General features: G+C 44.3%; 1 protein-coding gene across 3 annotated transcripts; it reads right to left on the reverse strand.

The window, feature by feature from the left end:
* Positions 1-371: 371 nt before the first annotated feature.
* On the reverse strand, positions 372-20,225 carry METTL16 (methyltransferase 16, RNA N6-adenosine). 3 transcript variants are annotated; one of them, XM_064143392.1, is made up of 9 exons: positions 19,974-20,225; positions 19,588-19,787; positions 17,955-18,095; positions 16,569-16,684; positions 14,368-14,510; positions 9,376-9,445; positions 4,730-4,819; positions 1,598-1,771; positions 372-1,510 (listed from the first exon to the last, which is right to left on the reverse strand). In XM_064143392.1, exons 1-9 carry the CDS (start codon positions 20,099-20,101, stop codon positions 899-901), a joined length of 1,674 nt encoding a protein of 557 aa, XP_063999462.1. In that variant the 5' UTR covers positions 20,102-20,225; the 3' UTR covers positions 372-898. The 3 variants fall into 3 exon arrangements, with proteins under 3 accessions (XP_063999462.1, XP_063999463.1, XP_063999464.1); XM_064143393.1 differs by having other exon boundaries at positions 19,979-20,224; XM_064143394.1 differs by lacking the exon at positions 4,730-4,819.
* Between the last annotated feature and the right edge of the window lie 1,155 nt (positions 20,226-21,380).

Raw genomic sequence — 21,380 nt, forward strand, 5'->3', positions numbered from 1 at the left:
TGCATCAAGCTGTATCCCCGTCTCTTTGGCGCAGCATTTCTTGTCATTTGTCTTCTTTCACACATCTTTGTCCTGAATAAGGAATTTCTGGCCTACAAAGATGAGCATGTGCTCGCAATCCTGACACTACAGCAATCTCTTAGAATTAAAAAGAAGTATAATTCTCTAAGAATACTGCTGCCATGTCAGACAATTACATCTGATATAATGTAAGGAATGGGGTAATAGAACAGTCAACATAGTTACACCCACTTCAAGCCAAAGAGCTCAAATCCCATATTTTGTTGTTAAAATGAAGTTTACAAACTCATGCTGATAGCAGGCTCTCCCACACTTCAAAACACAAGCCCCATGAAAGGACAACACAAAGCTTTTCTAAAGCAATTATTTTAATTGACACTCAGGAAGATATATCAGTCTTGATGCTCACTATACTAAAGGTTAAATGCATTAAACAGAAGAGAGAGGCATACTTAAATCCTTGGCTGAAGACTCCTTACTGCAGAAAACTCCCACAGGAAACTAATCATTACCTGCATTAGCACTGAAAAAATACTGATGAAAATATTTCAGTCAATATTTCTACTTAGTAACAATATATAAACTCTATAGCACCATAAAGCAGACCAGAGTAAGTATTGTTGATGCCTGAAATGTTCAACATCACAGCACAACAGCTATTACTTCTCCATCACATCACAGCCAATGAAGTACACTTCATGCAGTCCTTGTAGCTTTCCAAAAAGCTATTAAAGAGGACTTTGATATCCCTTTTACTCTTTCTTTTTTTCCCTGGAGAAAAAAATGCCAAGTTATGCTCTAACTGAAAATTTTAATCTATTAAAAATAGTTTACCAAATTGGAGAACTGGCTTACTTTAACAACGTAGGAAAAGGGGCTAACTAGCAACCAGTCGAAGAATCTGATTCCGTAAGTATGTGCACAGCTGGTTCATCAAGTCTCTGTTCTGTCCTTCAACCCAGTGCATTTCTACTACTACATCATTTCCTTCTTTCTTCACATTCATTAAACATTTAAAGAGAAAACATCTACTAGTTTCTTTGGGACTTTGTTGTTTGTCAACTGAGAGATTGCTAGCTTCCTCTGAAGGGCAAGGGTCCTCCTTTGCATTACTGGAACCTTTTCCAAGTGATGCATCTCCCCCACTTGCTTCTGTCTCCTTCACATACTCATTGTGTTCTTCTTTGGCAGGAGAGTCTTCCATTAGCTCATCCCCTGCCGCCAAGTGGCCATCTTCATCAGAGGCCATAAACCCTGTTTCAGAGTCTTCACTCTTAAGGTTTTCACAGTCCAAACTGTTGCTGACACTTTTCTGGCTGTTCTTTTCCTCTTCCATTGCTTGCAAAGTACCTTCAGAACCTCCAGGAAGTTCTCGTAATTGCCTTACTCTCTCCCGTTTCTTTCTTCTCAAATGAATCCAGGAGTTTTCAATGGCAGTCACAAACAGGCTAACTTCATCTTTCCCACAGGGAACACATTTGTGCTGAACCTGTTGCAGAAAACAGCAGGACTTCATACCATCCTCTCACAGTAATACTTTCGAGGACATTGTTTTAACATATGCTTAATACCATACCTTCAGATCAGTGAGAATCTTCTCTACCCAGGCCCTAACCACAGCAATAGCTTCCACAGCATCCCAGCCCATAGCTGCAGCTTTGCTGGATAACTCTTTGACTGTAGATGCCAGGACCATAAATGTAATTGGCTTTCTGGGTTTTTCCAATTTTCTTCTTTTAGAGGGAGGTGACTACAAGAAGAAATATAAAAAAAAGTTTACAAAGCTATGTAGTATTAGTGGGATGACCTTGTACTCAGAAAACATTGAGATTAAGAGTATAATGTTGTCCTGGGGTACCCCAAATTCCTTTCTTCTCCCTCCCCCTCCATGGGTTTGAATGGGAGAAGGTGCAAAAACTGCTTTCCACCCTGCTGCACTGCAGGCTTGAAGAGGGGCAGCAAAAGATGCCTTTCTGCACATGGGCTGACCCATGTGGAAGCCCACACTGGATTCAGGCTCGTGGTTGGCTGGGTTTTCACACCCAGTATAAATGGTAAATGGACACTTTGTCTAGAAAAAGGATAAACAGAGCAAGGGTTCCCATATTGAGGGTTCCCATCTTTAGAGTCCCTTGCCACTGCGAAGGACAAGTTCCTGCAGTGACTGGACAGCCCCTGCTTTTGGACAGCTCCTACCTTTTGTACAGCTTTTTTTTTATCCCATCCCTGCTTTTAGATGGTTCTCCCCACTTTTGCACCCTGTTGTGCAAACCTGCAGTCTTGGCAAGCCCTGGAGTCTTTTGAGAGAGAGATGGAGGCATCTGGACCGCCTCCTCTCAGACCCTATCAATATCCAACTTCCTGTCTGCCTCCCCGACTGGGGACCCTAGCAGTTCTAGCTCTCCCCTGCCACTGTGAAGGCAGCATTGTTCCACGACCATCCCACTTGGGAAGAAGTGCTCGAGACATTTTCAAGTTTGGTAGCTCTGTGACTCGCCTAAGGGCTTCTGCTGTGTGGATTTCCATTATTGGATATTGCTTGCAATGTCAGAAGGCTGCTCCTGCAGAAGAATCCAGCAAGGGATCAGATCATTGCCCAATGCCTGTCTCACCTTCGTGAGTAACTGTTCCCTTAATCTTCTGTTCAGCCTGGTTGATAGTGGGGTAAAACTGTGCTTATAGCTTAGCCTTTTCCATTTCCTGACTTTCTAAATAGCCAAATTTATTTGTAATATCCTTTCAGAAGAAATTCCTGAGCAAACTGAATCTGTTAATAAACTAATCTAATTTCTATATCTAATTTGGGGGTGGGGTTCCAATAAAATAAAATAATTATATTGTTTATAATTCCTGACTCAGCCACGTTAATTCCCTGCCTCCATGACACATGTAAGCCACTAAACAATCAATGACATGGCCTGAGTTGCCCTTTGCTTTAAAGAGTTTTAGATTAAAGCCAGCTAAAAGGATAATGCACCTTTTGCTAGCCAGAAGTACAGAGGGAGCTGACCTTCAGACATTAAGCAAAAAGTTTCATTGGCTCCTTCTACAGGGTTATTCTTCCCCTGTACTCAACACTGGTCAGGCCACATCTTGAGTACTGTGTCCAGCTCTGGGCCCCTCAATTCAAGAGAGATGTTGAGGTGCTGGAATGTGTCCAGACAAGGGCGACAAAGCTGGTGAAAGGCCTGGAGCACAAGCCCTATGAGGAGAGACTGAGGGAGCTCGGGGTGTGCAGACATGGCACTTTGGGACATGACTTAGTGGCCATGATGGTGCTACCTTGACTGTCTCTGACGTCTTTTCCAACCAAAACAATTCTATGATTCTAGAAACTACTAGCTCTCTGTGAGCTGAGAAACTGCAGTTGCTCTTGGGAAAAGAGGTCAAGAGGTCTTTTTTTTTTTTTCAAGTTTGCTGAATGTTTATTTGCATCTTCAATAAGGTTAGTTACTGTCTATACCTACCTTATGGTACGTGTACATCTGGATCAATAAAAAAGCAACCAGCTCACATTAAAGTGAGCAAGCTGCACTGTAATTCATATAGAAAAGTCTGAGCTAGATATGTTCATGTCTATTTGGCAACTGAATCTATATGGCAAATTAAAAGTGAGTTAGAATCATAGAATGGTCTAAGTTGGAAGGGACCTCAAGGATCATCCAGCTCCAACCTCCCACCATAGAAAGGGACACCTCCCACTAGAGCAGGTTGCTCAAGGCTTCATCCAACCTGGACTTCAACATCTCCAGGGAGGAAGCACCCACAAACTCCCTGGGCAACCCATTCCAGTGTCTCACTACCCTCACTGTAAAGAACTTCCTCCTAACATCTAGTCTAAATCTCCCCTCTTCCAGTTTAAACTCATTACCCCTTGTCCTGTCATTACATGACCTTGTAAACAGTCCTTCCCCAGCCTTCCTATAGACCCCCTTCAGATACAGGAAGGCCACTGTAAGGTCTCCTCAAATCCTTCTCTTCTCCAGGCTGAAGAGCCCCAATTCTCATACCCTGTCCTCACAGCAGAGATGCTCCAGCCCTCTGAGCATCTTCATGGCCCTCCTCTGGACTCACTCCAACGGTTCCATGTCCCTATTGTGTTGGGGGCTCCAGAACTGTGTGCAGTACTCCAGGTAGGATCTGATGAGAGCAGAGTGAAGGGGCAGAATCACCTCCCTTGCCCTGCTGGCCACACTCCTCTTGATGTAGCCCAGGACACAGTTAACTGTCTAGGCTGCGTGTGCACACTGTTGGCTCATGTTGAGCTTTTCATCAACCCAGACCCCCAGGTCCTTATTTTTCCTTAGGGCTGCTCTCCAGCCATTCGCCACCCAGCCTGTATCTGTGCCTGGGATTCTCAAGTTCTCAAAGGGATGCCTGAAGTTCAAATCTAGTCCCAGACTTAGCATATTTTTAATAGCACTAAACTGCTATTTGAAGTATGTTACAAGTGACCCTTAATTTCACTGCAACCCACAGCCAAGTCCCTGCACAGGCTTCTTTTTCCTCCCTAAACATGGGTCATTTATGACTTGCATAAAACAACTAACAGTCTGGCAGTCAGTTTAGGAGTCCCACTGTCCACACAGCCCAGCATATCTGTGTCCAGTCTGAAGTAGAACAGTTTGGCTTGCAGCAGTTCTAGCTCATTAGGCCCTTCTTCAAATAAGAGACACAATCCCATGCAAACCAAAATTAAGCCACTTACAGGTACTTGAACATCATCATAGAAACTCCATGCCAATGCCCATCTCATGGTGCGCCCTTGACAGAATTCAGTATGAGTAACTTTAGGAACCTATGCAAAGAAAGAATACAAAACTTCATTTCGTATTAACAGACAACATTGTTTTACTGTATATGTTTTCCATTTTAAAAGCACTATAAAGTCAGCATAGAGTTATCTTCTCATAACAGAAACAGAGATTCTTTCTGACACAGTTCATGATGTCAGGGCCACCTCAAGCTGGTCAGTGCCATACCTAGTACCGATGCCCAGGACTTTCCCCTCTGCCCTGCCACATCTATGGTTCCTTTCACATCTTGAAGCCCTTCCGGAACTTCAACAACACATAAGATGACCCTTCTTATGCAGCTATCCAACACACCTACAGCACACATGCATTCTGACTCTACAAAAAGCACATCCTTCCTTCTTGTTCAGAACATACTCCTGCTCAGTATTTCAACACTGAACCTGGTGATGTATCAAAAGACCACAAAACAAAGGCAACAAAGAGGGGCAACAAAGCACATCCCTATTACAAGAGGGATGTGGAGATGCTGGAGCGTGTCCAAAGAAGGGGCACAAGGATGATCAGAGGGCTGGAGCAGCTCTCCTACGAGAACAGACTGAAAGAGTTTGGGCTGTTCTGTCTGGAGAAGAGGAGGCTCCCAGGTGACCTTCTTATGGCTTCCAGGATCTGAAGGGGGCCTATAAAAAAGCTGGGGAGTTTTTAGGCTGTCAGGGAGTGACAGGACTAGGGGAAATGGAGCAAAGTTGGAGGTGGGGAGATTCAGACTAGAGGTGAGGAGGAAGTTCTTCATCGTGAGAGTGGTGAGAGCCTGGAATGGGTTGCCCAGTGGGGTGGTTGAGGCCCCATCCTTGGAGGTGTTTAAGGCCAGGCTGGATGAGGCTCTGGCCAACCTGGTCTAGGGTAGGCTGTCCCTGGGCATGGCAGGGAGGTTAGAACTAGATGATCCTTGTGGTCCCTTCCAACCCTGACTGATTCTGTGATTCTGTCACTTGACCTGTCTGCCGATGGCAGAAATGTGCCTAGAAACACTTCTCTATCATAGCCCACACAAATCAAGTCTGAATTGAATTGCCTTTAAATATAAAACTTAGATCCAATGCTAGTGTTATCTAGTCTTTCCACACATGGATGCTCTACAGCATGTATGGGATGGAGAAAGTGCTAAATATTAGTAAGGTTAAATATCAGCTATCCCACCTCAATATGAATTATTTGCTCCAAAGCACAAGCCTCAGGTCTCACAGAAAAAATAAGTGAAAAACATATTTTTTGAGAAATGCACTCAGAGAGGAAAAGAACTTTCCCTGCTTTCAGATTCCTAATTCTATCAAAACTTCAGATAAATATAGCAAGTTTCAACACAGTTTGAGCAACAAGTTGTACAGGGTTAACCTTTCTGAGGGAGTGACCCTGAACCTGACTCCAGGTGGTCTTGACCCCTCCCCAGGGGTGGGTTTGAACACCAACAGGTGATTCATGGTTAGCCCACTCCACCTTCCTGACAAAAGATCCATAAAAGCAGGGGAGATTTCCTGCTCTCTCTGCTCTTCCCTCCCTGCCTGCTAGCATCACCATTCCTGTTTTCCTGCTGCTCTTTGTTTCACCATGTGGCCATCACCACCACGAGGCGGACAAAACCCACTGTCATCAAAAACCTGGTTGTATATTTACATGGTTTTGTATCTTGTTTTCCCTTCCCTACACCTTTGTAACTTCCCTACCTCATATACCTTTTATTTATTGTTAATCTTTTACTCTTTTAACTTCCAAATTTCAGTGAGATTATTTATTTAGGTCTCCCTACCTTTTCTCTCCATATAATTCCTTTTCTTTTGGGAAAGAAGGGGAAAGGGCATTCTATAAATTGTTATTGGTTCTGTCAACTATATTTGAGTCTCTGGGAATTTAAATTAGAACGGAGACACAAGTGGGCTTTTTGGAACATTTTTGCTGCATCCTAACCTGAACCACAACAGAGCATGTGCTTGGTTACAACAACTATATTCCTATCTCTCTTACAACAAAGATTAAAAATCTGAACAAAATTAAATTGGTAATTTCAAGAAAAATACAAAAGCAACCCTCAGCTTTTCTACACAAGGCTAGTAAAGATTTCCGTCACTTTCCTCAGACTGAAGTGCAACAGTACATAAAGTCAGATATTTGAAATCTGGTACAAAAATCAGCGTCTTCTTTTGTCACGCCATTTAAGGATTCCCTGTGCCCAGGAGTTAATCTTTCACCATGCATTCTCTTTCCTTCATCTTTCTACTACATATAAGGACAGAGCTCACAATCGCTTTGTTTAGAAATTAGACAAGACTACACTTCCTCCAGAAAGCCATAAAAAGTCTTTTGCACAGCCTCTTGCATAATGTTCAAGTTCACTCGGTGCCAGAACTGAACACAAAGAAATTTTGCCACTTTAAAAATGTTACTATTTCTTTTACCAACCAAATCACTAGACTGCATGTTATCTACAAGGAAAGAAAGATTTTTTTTTTCTCTTTTTATAGTAGCCTGTGAGAGTCTAAATCCCCTCTCTTGATCATCAACAAAGATAAAGATTGTATCGCCTCTCCCTAGTCAACAAAGATTGCCTTTGTTAACCTCCGGGATTCAGACTAGGTGCTTGGCCGAAAGCTCAGGGATGCAAATCAACAGACCATTCCTTGGAAATTCCTGGACCTCAGCCTGAATTCCCAGGATGCGTACATTTTATGTCAGCTACCCCGAAGAGAAAAGACTTATGTGTATTCGGGTACAGACAGTACAGCACAGGGAGGGGGTGGAGGCCCTCCCCCGGCTCTGCCTCCAGACCCCTGCGAATGCATGACAATACACAGGACACCAAGCTAAAAAACTGTATAAAAAGACACGAACGACACCTGCCAAAGTGTGGACCTCCAGAGCTGCACCACCACCAGAGCTGTCCTCCACCAGAAGAACCCCTGACGAACTCCACAGAAGGTCAACCCTGGGCCATGCACCCATCTCTCTCTCCCTCCCATCTGCGACTGATTGTAATGATCCTGGCTCTTTTCCTTCCCTGCTTCTTCTCCACTGTTCCCTTTATCTCTCTTCCCCCCTTCTCTCTCTCTCCCCCTATGTTTTGTCTAACCTTATCCTTTAATAGTTTTGTGGTTATCTGTGGTCTTGTTTGTACCTTAATTTCACAACACTGAAATCCTTAAAAACAGATTTTGCTCCTCTGGACAGAGATACTGTTAATCTCTGTTCTCTGGACCTTGATACAGCCCTGTTAAGGCTATTCTAAAGCAGAATTTCTATATCCACCTTGAGACCAGTGACAAGTGGCACCTCTCAGGGGTCAGTCCTGGGACCAATGCTGTTTACATCTTTGTCAGTGATATGGAGAGAGGAATCAAGTGCACCCTCAGCAAGTTTGCAGATGACACCAAGCTCTGTGGCACAGTCGACTTGCTAGAGGGCAGGGATGCCATCCAGAGGTACCTGGACAGGCTGGAGAGGTGAGCCCAGGCCAGCCTCATGAAATTCAACAAGGCAAAGTGTAAGGTCCTGCACCCAAGTTGGCACAGTCCCAAGCAGAGATACAGGATGGGTAGTGAATGGCGTAGCACAGCCCTGAGGAAAAGGGCCTGGGCATCTGGGTTAATGAAAAGCTCAACATGAGCTGGCAGTGTGCATGTACAGCCCAGACAGCAACCATATGCTGGGCTGAATCGAGAGCAGTGTGGCCAGCAGGGCAAGGGAGGCAATTCTGCCCCTTTACTCTGCTCCCCTGAGACCCCATCTGGAGTACTGTGTACAATTCTGGAGCCCCCAGCACAAGAAGGACATGGAACTGTTAGAGCAAGTCCAAAGGAGGGCCATGAAGATGACCAGACAGCTGGAACACCTCTCCTATGAGGACAGGCTGTGAGAGTCAGAGCTCTTCAGCCTGCGGAAGAGAGGGCTTCGAGAAAAGCCTTTCAGTATCTGAAGGAGACCTACAGGAAAGCTGGGGAGAGACTATTGGCAAGGTCTTGAAATGACAGGATGAGGGATAATGGGTGTAAACTGGAAGAGGGGAGATTCAAATTATATGTTAGGAAAGGGTTCTTTATAGAGAGGATGGTTAGACACTGGATCAAGTTGCCCAGGGAGGCTGTGGATGCTCCCTCCTTGGAGGTGTTTGAGGCCAGGCTGGATGAGGCCTTGAGCAACCTGTTCTAGTGGGAGGTGTCCCTGCCTATGGCAGAGGGTTGGAACTGGATGATCTTTGAGGTCACTTCCAACCTAAACCATTCTATGATTCTGTGCTCTAGAATGGAAAATGAAATGCTTCTACCCAAATGAAGACAAAAACCTGGAGATAACATGTGCTACTTCTCTAGCAGCTTTGAATCCACATTCCATCTCAATTTGAGTGTCTCTCTAACACTGAATTGAGGTTTCTTCTTGTAAATAAAAACTCTGTAAAATAATTCAGTAATAGTTACTTGCATGCATTAGTGCCATGGTGTAGTTGATTGGACAGGGCTGAGTGGTAGGTTGGACTGGATGATCTTGGACATCTATTCCAACCTGGTTGATTCTGTGATAGAGAGGATATACGTTCACTGTACATACTCACCCCCTGAATTCGAAGCTCCTCTTTCAATGGTGCCAAGCTGCATTTCTTCCCCAGCATACAACTATACCATCTGCAAACAACATGTTAACAAGGCATTTCACAACTGCAGAGCAACCGAAAATGGCAACTACCACAGAAAAACTACTTGGATCAGAAGCCTGCAAGAACAATATATTTAAAAGCAAACCAAAAAACACACTCTTAAACAGGGACTAGCACAAACTACAACATATATTGGAACCAACGGCTCAAAGGTAGACTGAATAGGAAAATCTTTTTGAGTTTTTAGGCAATAAATATTAAGTCTGTTATTGAACAAGCACCTAAACAACCACGATCCTGGAGTGACTTTGGTAATGTGGAAAAAAATGTCACCCCTTACAATAATTCATTTCAATTTCTCCCCGCTTTCTTTGGAGAATGAATCAGAATAAAAAAGGATATTCAACTACTGACAAGCATTTTTGTCTCAGAAGACGACCTACTGATGACCACATCTGCTTCTTTGTAGCCCATTACCCATGTTTCCACCACTTAGCCCTTCCACTTTTCCTCACCTTTCATGAGGAAACTAACAGGGAAGAAAAGGTAACTATTTTCCCACTTCTCGTGGAGCACATCCTTCCACCTCAGCCCAACATCTGCAGTATCTCCAAGCATTACACTTCTGTTCTTCAAGTAAATTACTACTCAAGCTCTACACTCCCTCTTCATACATTTTTTGATGACTGCATGTGATCATGGGGGTGTTGCCTGCTCCCCCCCCAACTTAAGGAAATCACCCAGACTAGACTCAGCTGAGCTGGAAATCAAAATCAAGCTTTTTATTTACAGCTTAGCACAATATACAAGCAGGTATTTACAATCTATATAGACAGAGAAAAGTTTAAAAGTAATACAGAAACACAACAGCCTTCCTAGAAGCCGGAGTCCCCAGGAGGGGCTCCCAACGACCCTTCCACCTCCTTTCCACCCCTCTACCTTATCCCAGACTTTGCCTTACATTCAAGGTGAGTTTGGAGAGTCAGCCAGGGGGGTTAGGAAGCAGATGGATTAGTTAGACAGCAGGTTAGAGAGAGAGAGAAGAGACAGACCAGAAGCCAGAGAGCAACTCTGTCACCTGTGTTTGTGTCCTTGTTCTTATACATCTCAGCAAGCCTCTGAGTGCAGTAGACATCACCACTGTTTCCTTCTCACAGCCTATCATCTAATTTCTCTCACCAAAATATCCCATCTAGGCTCAAACTAGCGCACTGCATTCAAAAGGGTTATTTGCAGATACAACGTATTTTGAGCTCCCAGTTATCAGGAGACAGTCTCCTCAAGACTATGCAACTAAATTGAAGGCAAGCACTTTAAACTGCTCACATATACAAATGAAACGTATTGTAAATTAAAAGAAAAAAAACATATATAATGGATGCTGTCAAGGGACAATTAGGGCTGTTCAGTCTGAGGAGGCTCCCAGGTGACCTTCTTGTGGCCTTCCACTATCTGAAGGGGGCCTACAAAAAGCTGGGGAGGGACTTTTCAGGGTATCAGGGAGTGATAGGACTAGGGGGAATGGAGCAAAGCTGGAGGTGGGTAGGTTCAGACTAGACATGAGGAGGAAGTTGTTCAGCATGAGAGTGGTGAGAGCCTGGAATGGGTCACCCAGGCAGGTGGTTGAGGCCCCATCCCTGGAGGTGTTTAAGGCCAGGCTGGATGGGGCTCTGGCCAGCCTGCTCTAGGGTAGGGCATCCCTGGACATGACAGGGGGGTTGTAACTAGATAATCCTTGTGGTCCCTTCCAACCCCGACTGATTCTATGAATTATTTTAATTTACTGACTGCATAATGCAATGTACAGAATTTCTTGCAGCAATACTAAACCCCAATATTTCTGGTGAAACTAAACCACACATCCTTCCCAAAATTATGACATACTGAACCTTCCACCCCAGCCCAACATAAATATCTCCAAACATTACACTTCTGTTCTTGAACTAAATTAGCTCTACACCCCCTCTTCCATACATTCCATACATGCACAAGGTTATTTGTAGATACAACATATTGGAGCTCTCAGTTATCAGGAGACAGTTTGCTCAAGACTATGCATACAAATTGAAGGTAAGCACTTTAAACTGCTCACATATACAAATGAAACGTTTTGTAAATTAAAAGAAAAAAGATATATCTACAATCAGTGCTATCATAGGACAATTGTTTTAATTTACTGCCTGTGTAATGCAATGTACAGAATTTCTTGCAGCAATGCTTAAAAACTACACCCCAAAATTTCTGGCAAAAATAAACCAGACATCCTTCCCAAAATTATGACATACTGAATCTTCCACCCCAGCCCAACATCTTCAATAGCTCCAAACTGTACACTTCTGTTCTTCAACTAAATTACTATTCAAGCTCTACACCCCCTCTTCCATACATTCCATGCATTCAAATGGTTATTTGTAGATATAACACACTGGAGCTCGCAGTTATCCTTCCAAAAAAAATAACAATCTGAGCCTGGGACTCCTAACTGAAGAGGGGACAGAGGTATAGTCAAGATCACCTTAACAGTCTAAAGGAATCTCTATCTACTAACAGTTTGATACTGATGCTTTCTGGTAGTTGCCAAACCTTATCTCTAACAAAGTACAAAACAGCACTTTAAGTGAATTGTTCTTTCTGTAAAAGATTCTTCTTCAAGATAATCTATTCAAAAATATGAACTGAAACACTCCCAGAACCCCAAACACACAGAGGTTAGAAAAATAAGTATGATACACACTTGACTTGAGGCTATGTCCTATGCTATCATCAGATGAAGTGACACACTTCTCTTAGAGGGGTGGTGCTGCCGAAGGAAAGCAATACAGGAACAATGCATTTCTCAGAATTCCACATCACTTTTATCAAAGCAAAGAACTTCTTGCCTGACACATCAGTGACTGCTCTAGTACATTTGCCACTCCATTCAAGGTTGTCAAACAGCAACTTAGCAAAAGCAAGTTTCCCCTGGATCTATGCATCTTGTGAAACCAGAAGCCATGGTGCTATTGCATTTCCAGAAGTCATCACAGATACACCCCCTGCCACTACCTTACAAAACGAATTACATCCTTAATTTGCATACATGTGCTTCCCAGATCACAGTATTTTTACACAGTACACCACAGCCTCCTGTGGAATAAAACCACTACATATCAGAAAGAACCTGTACAAAGGATAAAAACATCTAGCTGTAGATAGAACATTTAAAAATAAACCCTTATACACCACCACTTCCTTTATGACTTGCCTCCTGTCACCCACTGCATCAGTGACTCAATTCAGACCTGTTTCAGTTCATATTTAGCTTTGAAAATTCCTATTTTGGACAGACTGATTGATTCCAAGATACACGTATCTAATCTTGTCTATGTCAAGTAGCCTAAACTAATATTCTACCTCGAAACACTGACAGGAACACCACTCCCTTTCCCATGTCCTCACTGGCACAAACAACCCTGCAAAAAAGTCTCAGAAGTTGATTCCTTTTGGTTTGTAATCACTTCTGAACATTGCAGCCTCTCTTTTATCACTGACATTCAATTCATCCCCTTCTTAGACTGTAAAATTTGGAGGGTAACAAAGGAAGGAAGGACATTATAAAAACCCAAACAAACTGCAACCTCTGAAAAAACCTTCAGATCTTGTTCGTCAAAGCAGTACAAGACAGAAGCACTTCTAACACACTGAAATACAGTTTTGTTTTGCCTTAATTTTTCAAGCCCCTAGGAAACAAACATTCTAAAGAAAAAAAAATGGTATTAAAGAGATGAAGAGTGTGATGGTTTGGGTGTTATCTGCCTCCTCACACTTAAGAAAAATCACCCAGGTTAGACTCAGCCGAGATGGAAATTAAAGAATGAAACTTTATATTTACAGTTTAGCAACACATACAAGCAAGTATTTGCAATCTATACAGCTATAGACAAGTTAAAAAGTAATACAGAAACACGACAACCCTCCTAGAAACCAGAGTCCCCATGAGGGGCTCCCCACCACCCTTCCACCTCCTCTCCACTCTTCTACCTTATCCCAGACTTTACGTTTAAAGTGAATTTGGAGAATCGGCTAGGGGGGGTTAGGAAGCGGAAGGACTAGTTAAACAGCAAGTTAGGGAGAGAAGTGCATGCAGCCAGAGTCAAAGAACAACCCTGTTACCTATGTTTGTGCTCTATTTCTTACACATCACAACAAGCCTGAGTGCAGTAGCCATCACCATTGTTTCCTTTTCACAGCCTGTCATCTAATTCTTCTCACCAAAATAGCCCAGCTAGGCTCAAACTAGCACAAGATGAGGTTCTAATGCCTAGAAGGCCATTAGGGTTCTCTACCTAGAAGGGTCTAAACAAAACAAAAGCACTTCCTGAATGTAGTGAAGAACCAAAGGAGTAACACACAGCAATCGGGAAGTGAAAGCTGCAGTGTCAGAAAACTGAAGATGTGCTATTTGTTTCTTGTGTTCAAAAGAAGGTCTTGCTATGTTTTTTATTGCAGCTTATGTTCACCCAAGACAGTATTCACTGCAATTGTGCCCTTCAGCAAGCCAAGCTGCATGTCACCAAAATTCATTCAGGAAAAGACAGAAAATTTTAGGTAATGAACAGATAACTGGGAATGTCATAAATCCTCCCCCATCCCAGAAATCCTGAAGAATCAAACCTGAGTGTCTTCAGCATGTGAGTAAGCCAATTTAGCTGCAAACTGCAAGTGTCAGCCATACAGTTTTTTTTGCGTTCTGCTTTAAATACCTGAAATAATGAGCTGCAATTGTTTGATGCTCAGGAGCAACTCATCTTACATAAACTAAGGTTAATTACTGATGTGTATATATTATTAACTAAACACATACCACTAGGCCACAGCAACATTCTTTACTTCAAAAACTATAATTTTCATGAATTCTGCCAAAGCAGCAGATAAGGTTTTTGATTTTGCTTTTCTTTTAAATGAACTTACCGTAGCCTCTTTTTAAGTTGCAGACTATCATGAATAATTCTTTTGACAAATTCCAGTTCTCCCCCCTCAGCCATGATTTCTGTGATCCCTCCTGTATTGACAGAACTGGGAGGGGGGCGCTGTGGATTTCGAGAATTCACTCCCTGCATAAAATAGAACATTTGAAAGAAACATTCAGTGAAATGTTAGGCTGCTTCCTACCTCAAGCTTTAGTGGGTAGCAAGTGTCACCATCTTTTCATAGAATCAACCAGGTTGGAAGAGACCTCCAAGCTCACCCAGTCCAACCTAGCACTCAGCCCTATCCAGTCAACTAGGCCATGGCACTAAGTGCCTCAGACAGGCTTTTCTTCAACACCTCCAGGGACAGCGACACCACCACCTCCCTGGGCAGCCCATTCCAATGCCAATCACTCTCTCTGGCAACAACTTCCTCCTAACATCCAGCCTAGACCTCCCCCAGCACAATTTGAGGCTGTGTCCCCTTGTTCTGTTGGTGGTTGCCGGGAAGAAGAGACCAATCCCCACCTGGCTACAGTCTCCCTTCAAGTAGTTGTAGACAGCAATGAGGTCACCCCTGAGCCTCCTCTTCTGCAGGCTGCACACCCCCGGCTCCCTCAGCCTTTCCTCACAGGGCTGTGTTCCAGGACCCTCACCAGCTTTGTTGCCCTTCTCTGGACATGTTCCAGCATCTCAACATCTCTCTTGAATTGAGGAGCCCAAAACTGGACACAGGACTCGAAGTGTGGCCTGGCCAGTGTTGAGTACAAGGGAAGAATAACCTCCATTTTCCTAGTGGCTACACACCTCTAGTTAACCTGCCTCTATCAGAACAGACAAGTGAATAACAACAGGTATGTTCAAAACTGAGTGAATTCCCTAGTCTCTCAAATCTTGGTAATTTACTTGTCACAAATCAGTATCCTGATAATACAAAACACATGGTCCCAATGCATGTACGACATGCTGGTTATATGCATCTACACAATTTCAATCTATAGTTTAATTTCAACACATCTTTTTTCTGCTGTCCTATATTACAAAGTTTTTTACTATATTCAGCAGGTACTGCAAGAATTGTTCTGAGCTACATGACATAGCCTAAATCACTAAGGTAAAAGAAATAATAGGTAGGCACAATGCCAGAAACCATTTCCCTCTACCACATCGAGCCCCCTGATTTCAGATTTACTGGCTGTCAACTTTTCAGACCAATTCTTTAAGACAGTAAGAACTTGTGAAAAAAATTCTACAGGCCCTCCTCCACTTCAGGAAGCATAACAGCTATGTTTTTCAAAACTCCTTTAGGGTGCAGCATGGGGAGGGAGAAGACTTAAATGCTCTTTTATTATGCTGGCTGTGCGTACAAGTAGCCAAGAATGTGAAGAACATCCTGGCTTGCGTGAGGAATAGTGTTATCTGCAGGATCGAGGAAGTGATTGTTCTCCTGGACTCAACAGCAGTAAGGCCACACCTTGAGTAGAAGGGCCTTCACTACGAGAAAGACACTGAGGTGCTGGGGTGAGCCCAGAGAAGGCAATGAAGCTGGTGGAGGGTCTGGAAAAGAGGTTTTGTGAGGAGCAGCTGAGGGAACTGGGATTATTTAGCCTGGAGAAAAGGAGACTGAGAGTAGACCTTCTCTCTCTACTGAAAGGATGTTGGATCAAGGTATGAGTCAGTCTCTTCTCCCTAGTAAAAAGTGACACGACAAGAGGAAATGGCCTCAAGTTGCACCAAGGCAGATTTAGGTTGGATATTACTAGAAACTTCTTCACAGAGTTCTCAACACTGGAACAGGCTGCCAAGGAAGGTGGTTGAATCTCCATCTCTGGAGGTGTTTAGAAGAGGCAGAGACATGGTGCTGAGGGACATGGTTTAGCACCAGACTTGGTAAACTTAGGTAATGATTGGACTTGATCATCTTAAAGGCTTTTTCCAACCAAAACAATTCCATGTTTCTATGACTGTCAGAGTGATTCTATGAATTCATGATTCTGCCTTTAAAGACAAATTGTTTTTAAATTAAGATTTCTAAGGCTTTTATTCATTATGTCAAAGTTATTACTGGTCTTTGATTTTTCCAACTGAAATGAAACTATGATTATGATTTGTGATTTTCCACTCAACCTTCCTCAAGTGAAGAGGTTACACTGTTGCTCCTCTCCCCTTCACTGAAGTACAGCAGCATTTAGTTTAACTTACCCTTGCTTCCATCTGGTTGGCAAAAAAGGGAGGATTGCACATGCAGAAATCATAAATAATCTCAGATTCTTCTTTTAGTGCATCCATTAGAAGAGTCTTCTGTGGTACCTTAACCACTAATTAAGAAGAGGTTTGGTCAGTAAAGAACATTTTGTTTTATCTAGTGCGCCGCTGATATTTCAGTGTTTGTTAAAACAGCATGTAAAAGCTATACTTTCTAACCATTTTCTTTCTATGAAACAAATACCAGCATGCAAATGCAGACCTCAGTTAAGGACTGGCATACAAGCAGTTTGTATGCTGATACACAGCAGTTTGTTATTCAAATAGCAGGACCATTTACCCAGTGTGCAACAGCCTAGATAGACAGACACCAAGCAGGGGTATTTTATTTACTCCAGTTCTGCAGAGAAAAGTGTGCTGAGAGGTACTTCTGCAAAACTATCCAACCAGTAGCTCAAACAAGAGCAGTTTATATGCAGTACAAATAACAAACAAATTACATATGACTGGTTATAATTTTATATCACACCAATCTTTGTACCTGTACTCCATCCATTACCTAATTCATTACAATAAGATGATCCTATACTTAACTTATAAATTCTCCTTCTAGACATGTGTTTTAGTATTAAAATCCCCACAGGTATGTAGGAGACACCTCAATGATTTGCTCTTAGTCCAGACCTGTTTCTGGTTTCTGTCAGAAGCTCTAACAAGGCACTATCTACGGAAGCTGACAGAATCTTACTTCAGAAACTGCTTTTATTTAAATCTTGTTTCTGGTTATTTTAACGTTCAAGGTCATTCCATTCTTAATTAGTCTTGACGGCCTCCCATTCTTGTTATCCTGGTTTCAGATCAGTTCAGTGGAAGCTTACTTCGATGAAAATTAACTCTATCCTTCCAAAACCAATATAGAATCATATAATCGGCCAGGTTGGAGGAGATCTCCAAGATCATCCAATCCAACCTATCACCCAAACGTGTCCAATCAACTAGACCATAGCACTAAGTGCCTCAGCCAGGCTTTTCTTCAACATCTCCAGGGACAATGACTCCACCACCTCCCTGGGCAGCTCATTCCTATGGCAATCACTTTCTCTGTCAAGAACTTCCTCCTAACATCCAGCCTAGACCTGCCCTGGCACAACTTGAGACTGTGTCCCCTTGTTCTCTTGCTGGTTGCCTGGAAGAAGTGACCAACCTGATCTGGCTCCAGCCTCCCTTCAGGTAGTTTATAGAGTTATGTCCTGTCTTGAGCATACGCAGTAACACTCAACCTCAGCAAGAACAACTGAGCATGTATTTGGCCCGACTAAGATATGCCACTGAAAGCAAAAAAAATAGGTCACGACATTTCTATGATAACTTATTACATCATACCTTTTATAAGATCAGACAGGTTATTCTGTTCCACATTCTTCTTAGCATAATTGAAGCACATATCATCCACTTCTGTTGCAAGAAAATACCAGCCATTCAGAGTTGCTCCAAGTAATGGGTATATGCAAGATGCCCCTGTCCCTGCAGAAGTGAAAAGCCATGAGAAATGTAAACTAAATCTCTGGTGTCATACACAAAGATTTATTCACAACACACTTTTTTACAACAAGGAAAGCCAACTTCAAGAAAACACTGATTGCTGATAATTTACTATTCTGTTCTTCAGTGAATCTTGCCTCCATATTTGAAATACAGCATTGTTAAAGATACACTTCAAGCAAATTTAGTAATCCGGAATAAATTTCCTAGTACATTATAAACTTTTTAGGCTTGCATTCTTTTTCTATCTATATGACCACAAAAAGAGTCTGTTTAAAAAAGAATCATAGAATCAGTCAGGGTTGGAAGGCACCACAAGGATTATCTAGTTCCAACCCACCTGCCACACCCAGAGACACTCTACCCTAGAGCAGACTGCCCACAGCCTATTCCAGCATGGCCTTAAACACCTCCATGCATGGGGCCTCAAACACCTCCCTGGGCAACCCATTCCAGGCTCTCACCACTCTCATGCTGGACAACTTCCTTCTCATGTCTAGTCTGAACCTACCCACCTCCAGCTTTGCTCCATTCCCCCTAGTCCTGGCACTCCCTGAGAGCCTAAAAAGTCCCTCCTCTGCTTTTTTGTAAGCCCCCTTCAGATAGTGGAAAGCCACAAGAAGGTCACCTCACAGCCTCCCCTTCTTCTGCAGACAGAACAGCCCCATCTCTTTCAGTTGGTCCTCATAGTAGAGGTGCTCTAAGCATCCTCGTGGCCCTTCTCTGGACATGCTCCAGCATCTCCACATCCCTCTTGTAATACGGGCTCCCGAACTGGATGCAATACTCCAAGTGACGTCTCAGCAGAGCAGAGTAGAGTAGAGGGGGAGAATCACCTCCCTTGACCTGCTGGCCGCACTTCTGATGCTGCCCAGGCCCTGGTTGGCCCTGCAGGCTGCAAGCGCACACTGACGGCTCCAGTTGAGCTTCTCGTCCACCAGCACCCCCACGTCCCTCTCCTCAGGGCTGCCCTCCATCCAGTCCCTGCCCAGCCTGGATTTGTGCTTGGCATTGCCTCAACCCAGCTGTAGGACCTTGCACTTGGTCTTGCTGAACCTGCTGAGTTTGGCTTGTGCCCACCTCTCCAGCCTGTCCATGTCCCTCTGGATAGATCCCTTCCATCCAGCATGTCTGCTGCACCACACAACCTCACTGCATGCAAAGTAGAGAAAAGCTTCCAAACTCCTCCTGATCAAGCCAGCCCTAGATCATCTAGTTCCAATCCCCCTGCCTTGTGCAGGGACGCTTTACCCTGGAGCAGGCTGCCCACAGCCTCATCCAGCTGCAGGACCTTGCACTGGGTCTCGTTGAACCTTACGAGGTTGGCTCGTGAGGTTTCCCGTTTCACTGTAATAAGCACAGCTCCCAACTGTTTGTTTCTTAAACTTTTTTCTATGGATAAGTAAAAAAAAAAAAATCGGCTAGTTTCCTTGACAGCAAATAACGGAATGCACGTTTTGCCTTTCCCAAATACCTATGTCAATGCCTCGACTAAGGACTTGCTTGTCGGCATCCTGGTGACCGATGAGATCCTCCACCCAGTGGATGTAGTTCAGCCTCAAGGGAACGGTGGGAATAAGCCTTTCCACGGGGATGTCGATCGTAAGCCCGAAATCCTCTTTCAGAAGCGTACACGTCAGAGCTCTCACTGCCTCAGGGTCCTTGAAATTCAGGCTGAAAGGTACAAGCAATGGTTACGGGTGCCAGCGCCATCTCGCTCCCCGCACGCCGGGAGCGGGACACACAGGGACAAGGCACTCGGGAAGCGGCGAGAGCTGCTCCACAGCCAATGGAAGCAGCCCGGCCTACCCCACCCTCCAAGCCGTCCCTCCCGACGCTTCTTCAGCAGCCGGGCCCTACCTCACCCTGCCGGTGAGGGTGGTCTGCAGGTGCTGCTGGAACTCGGGGTATTTGGCGGCCAGATAGGCAAAGTCGGGCGGCTTGTCCTTATACCGGTTGCGCGCATGCATTGACTTGTTGAGAGCCATGGCGACGCGGCGGACCAAACAAGATTAAGAAGCCTCCCACCACCGCCGCAGCACCAGCACCGCCCGCGCCCGCCGCCACCCGCCCCACTCCCAGCGCGCACCGCGGCCCCCGCGGGCCAAACCAAAGCACAGAAGGCGGCAGGGGAAGGCGGGTAGGGAGAACCTAATATAGCCTGGCTTAAACCATCGCTTGCCGCGGGAAGAGGGGAGCGGCAGCTGAGTGTTTATATAGACTGCTGTAATCGCTTCAGGGTGACAAGGACGATGAGTAATAAAGGAAGGATAAAAGTAAAATTGCAGTTCAAAGTTCTGTGGGTTTGTTGTGGTGGTTGGGTTTTTTTTGTTTTGTTTTGGTTTGGTTTGGTTTTTCTGGTGGCAGCTCTGGCCAGGCCCAGACTGCGTATTCATGCGTCTTACGTGCCTGGTGTCATCTTTGTCACCTCGGGGACAGCTTTTCGCATTCTCTCAAACACCTCATAGTCAGAGAATTCTGTAGCGTTGTTTTGGTGCATGAAGTCATTGTGTGAGGGCAGAAAAGGCTCTGCAGAGGAAGCAGTGTGCCCAGGTGGCCAAGAATCCTGGCGTGTATCGGGAATACTGGGAGGAGAAGAAGCAGGAAGGTGATTGTGTCCCTGGATTCAGCACTGGTGAGGATGCACCTTGAGTACTGGGTTCAGTTTTGGAGCCCTCACTACAAGAAAGACATTGGGGTGCTGGACTGGGTCCAGAGAAGGGCATCAAATGTGGTGAAGGGTCTGGTGAACAGACACCAAACTGGGAATGATACCAAACTGGGAGACTTGGCTGATACAGCTGAAGGCTATGCAGCCATCCAGAGAGACCTGGACAGGCTGGAGAGATGGACACAGAGGAACCAAATGAGGTTCAACATGGACAAGTGCAGAGTCCTGCATCTGGGGAAGAATAATAAACTGCACCAGTACAGACAGGGAGGTGATCTGGAGAGCAGCTCTGTGGAGAGGGATCTGAGGGTCCTGGTGGATAACAAGTTAACCATGGCACAACAAGGGTGGCCAAGAAGGCCAGTGGGATCCCGGGGTGTATTAAGAAGAGTGCATTCAGCAGATCAAGGGAGGTCTCCTCCCCCTCTACTTTGCCCTGGTGAGACGTCATCTTGTATACTGTGTTCAGTTTTGGGCTCCCTGATTTAACAGGGACAGGGATCTGCTAAAGAGGCTACAAGAATGATGAGGGGATTGGAGGGCATGTCTAATGAGGAGAGGCTGAGGGACCTGGGGCTTTTTAGTCCAGAAAACAA

Source organism: Pogoniulus pusillus, chromosome 5 (assembly GCF_015220805.1).
Source record: "Pogoniulus pusillus isolate bPogPus1 chromosome 5, bPogPus1.pri, whole genome shotgun sequence".
NCBI lineage: Eukaryota > Metazoa > Chordata > Aves > Piciformes > Lybiidae > Pogoniulus > Pogoniulus pusillus.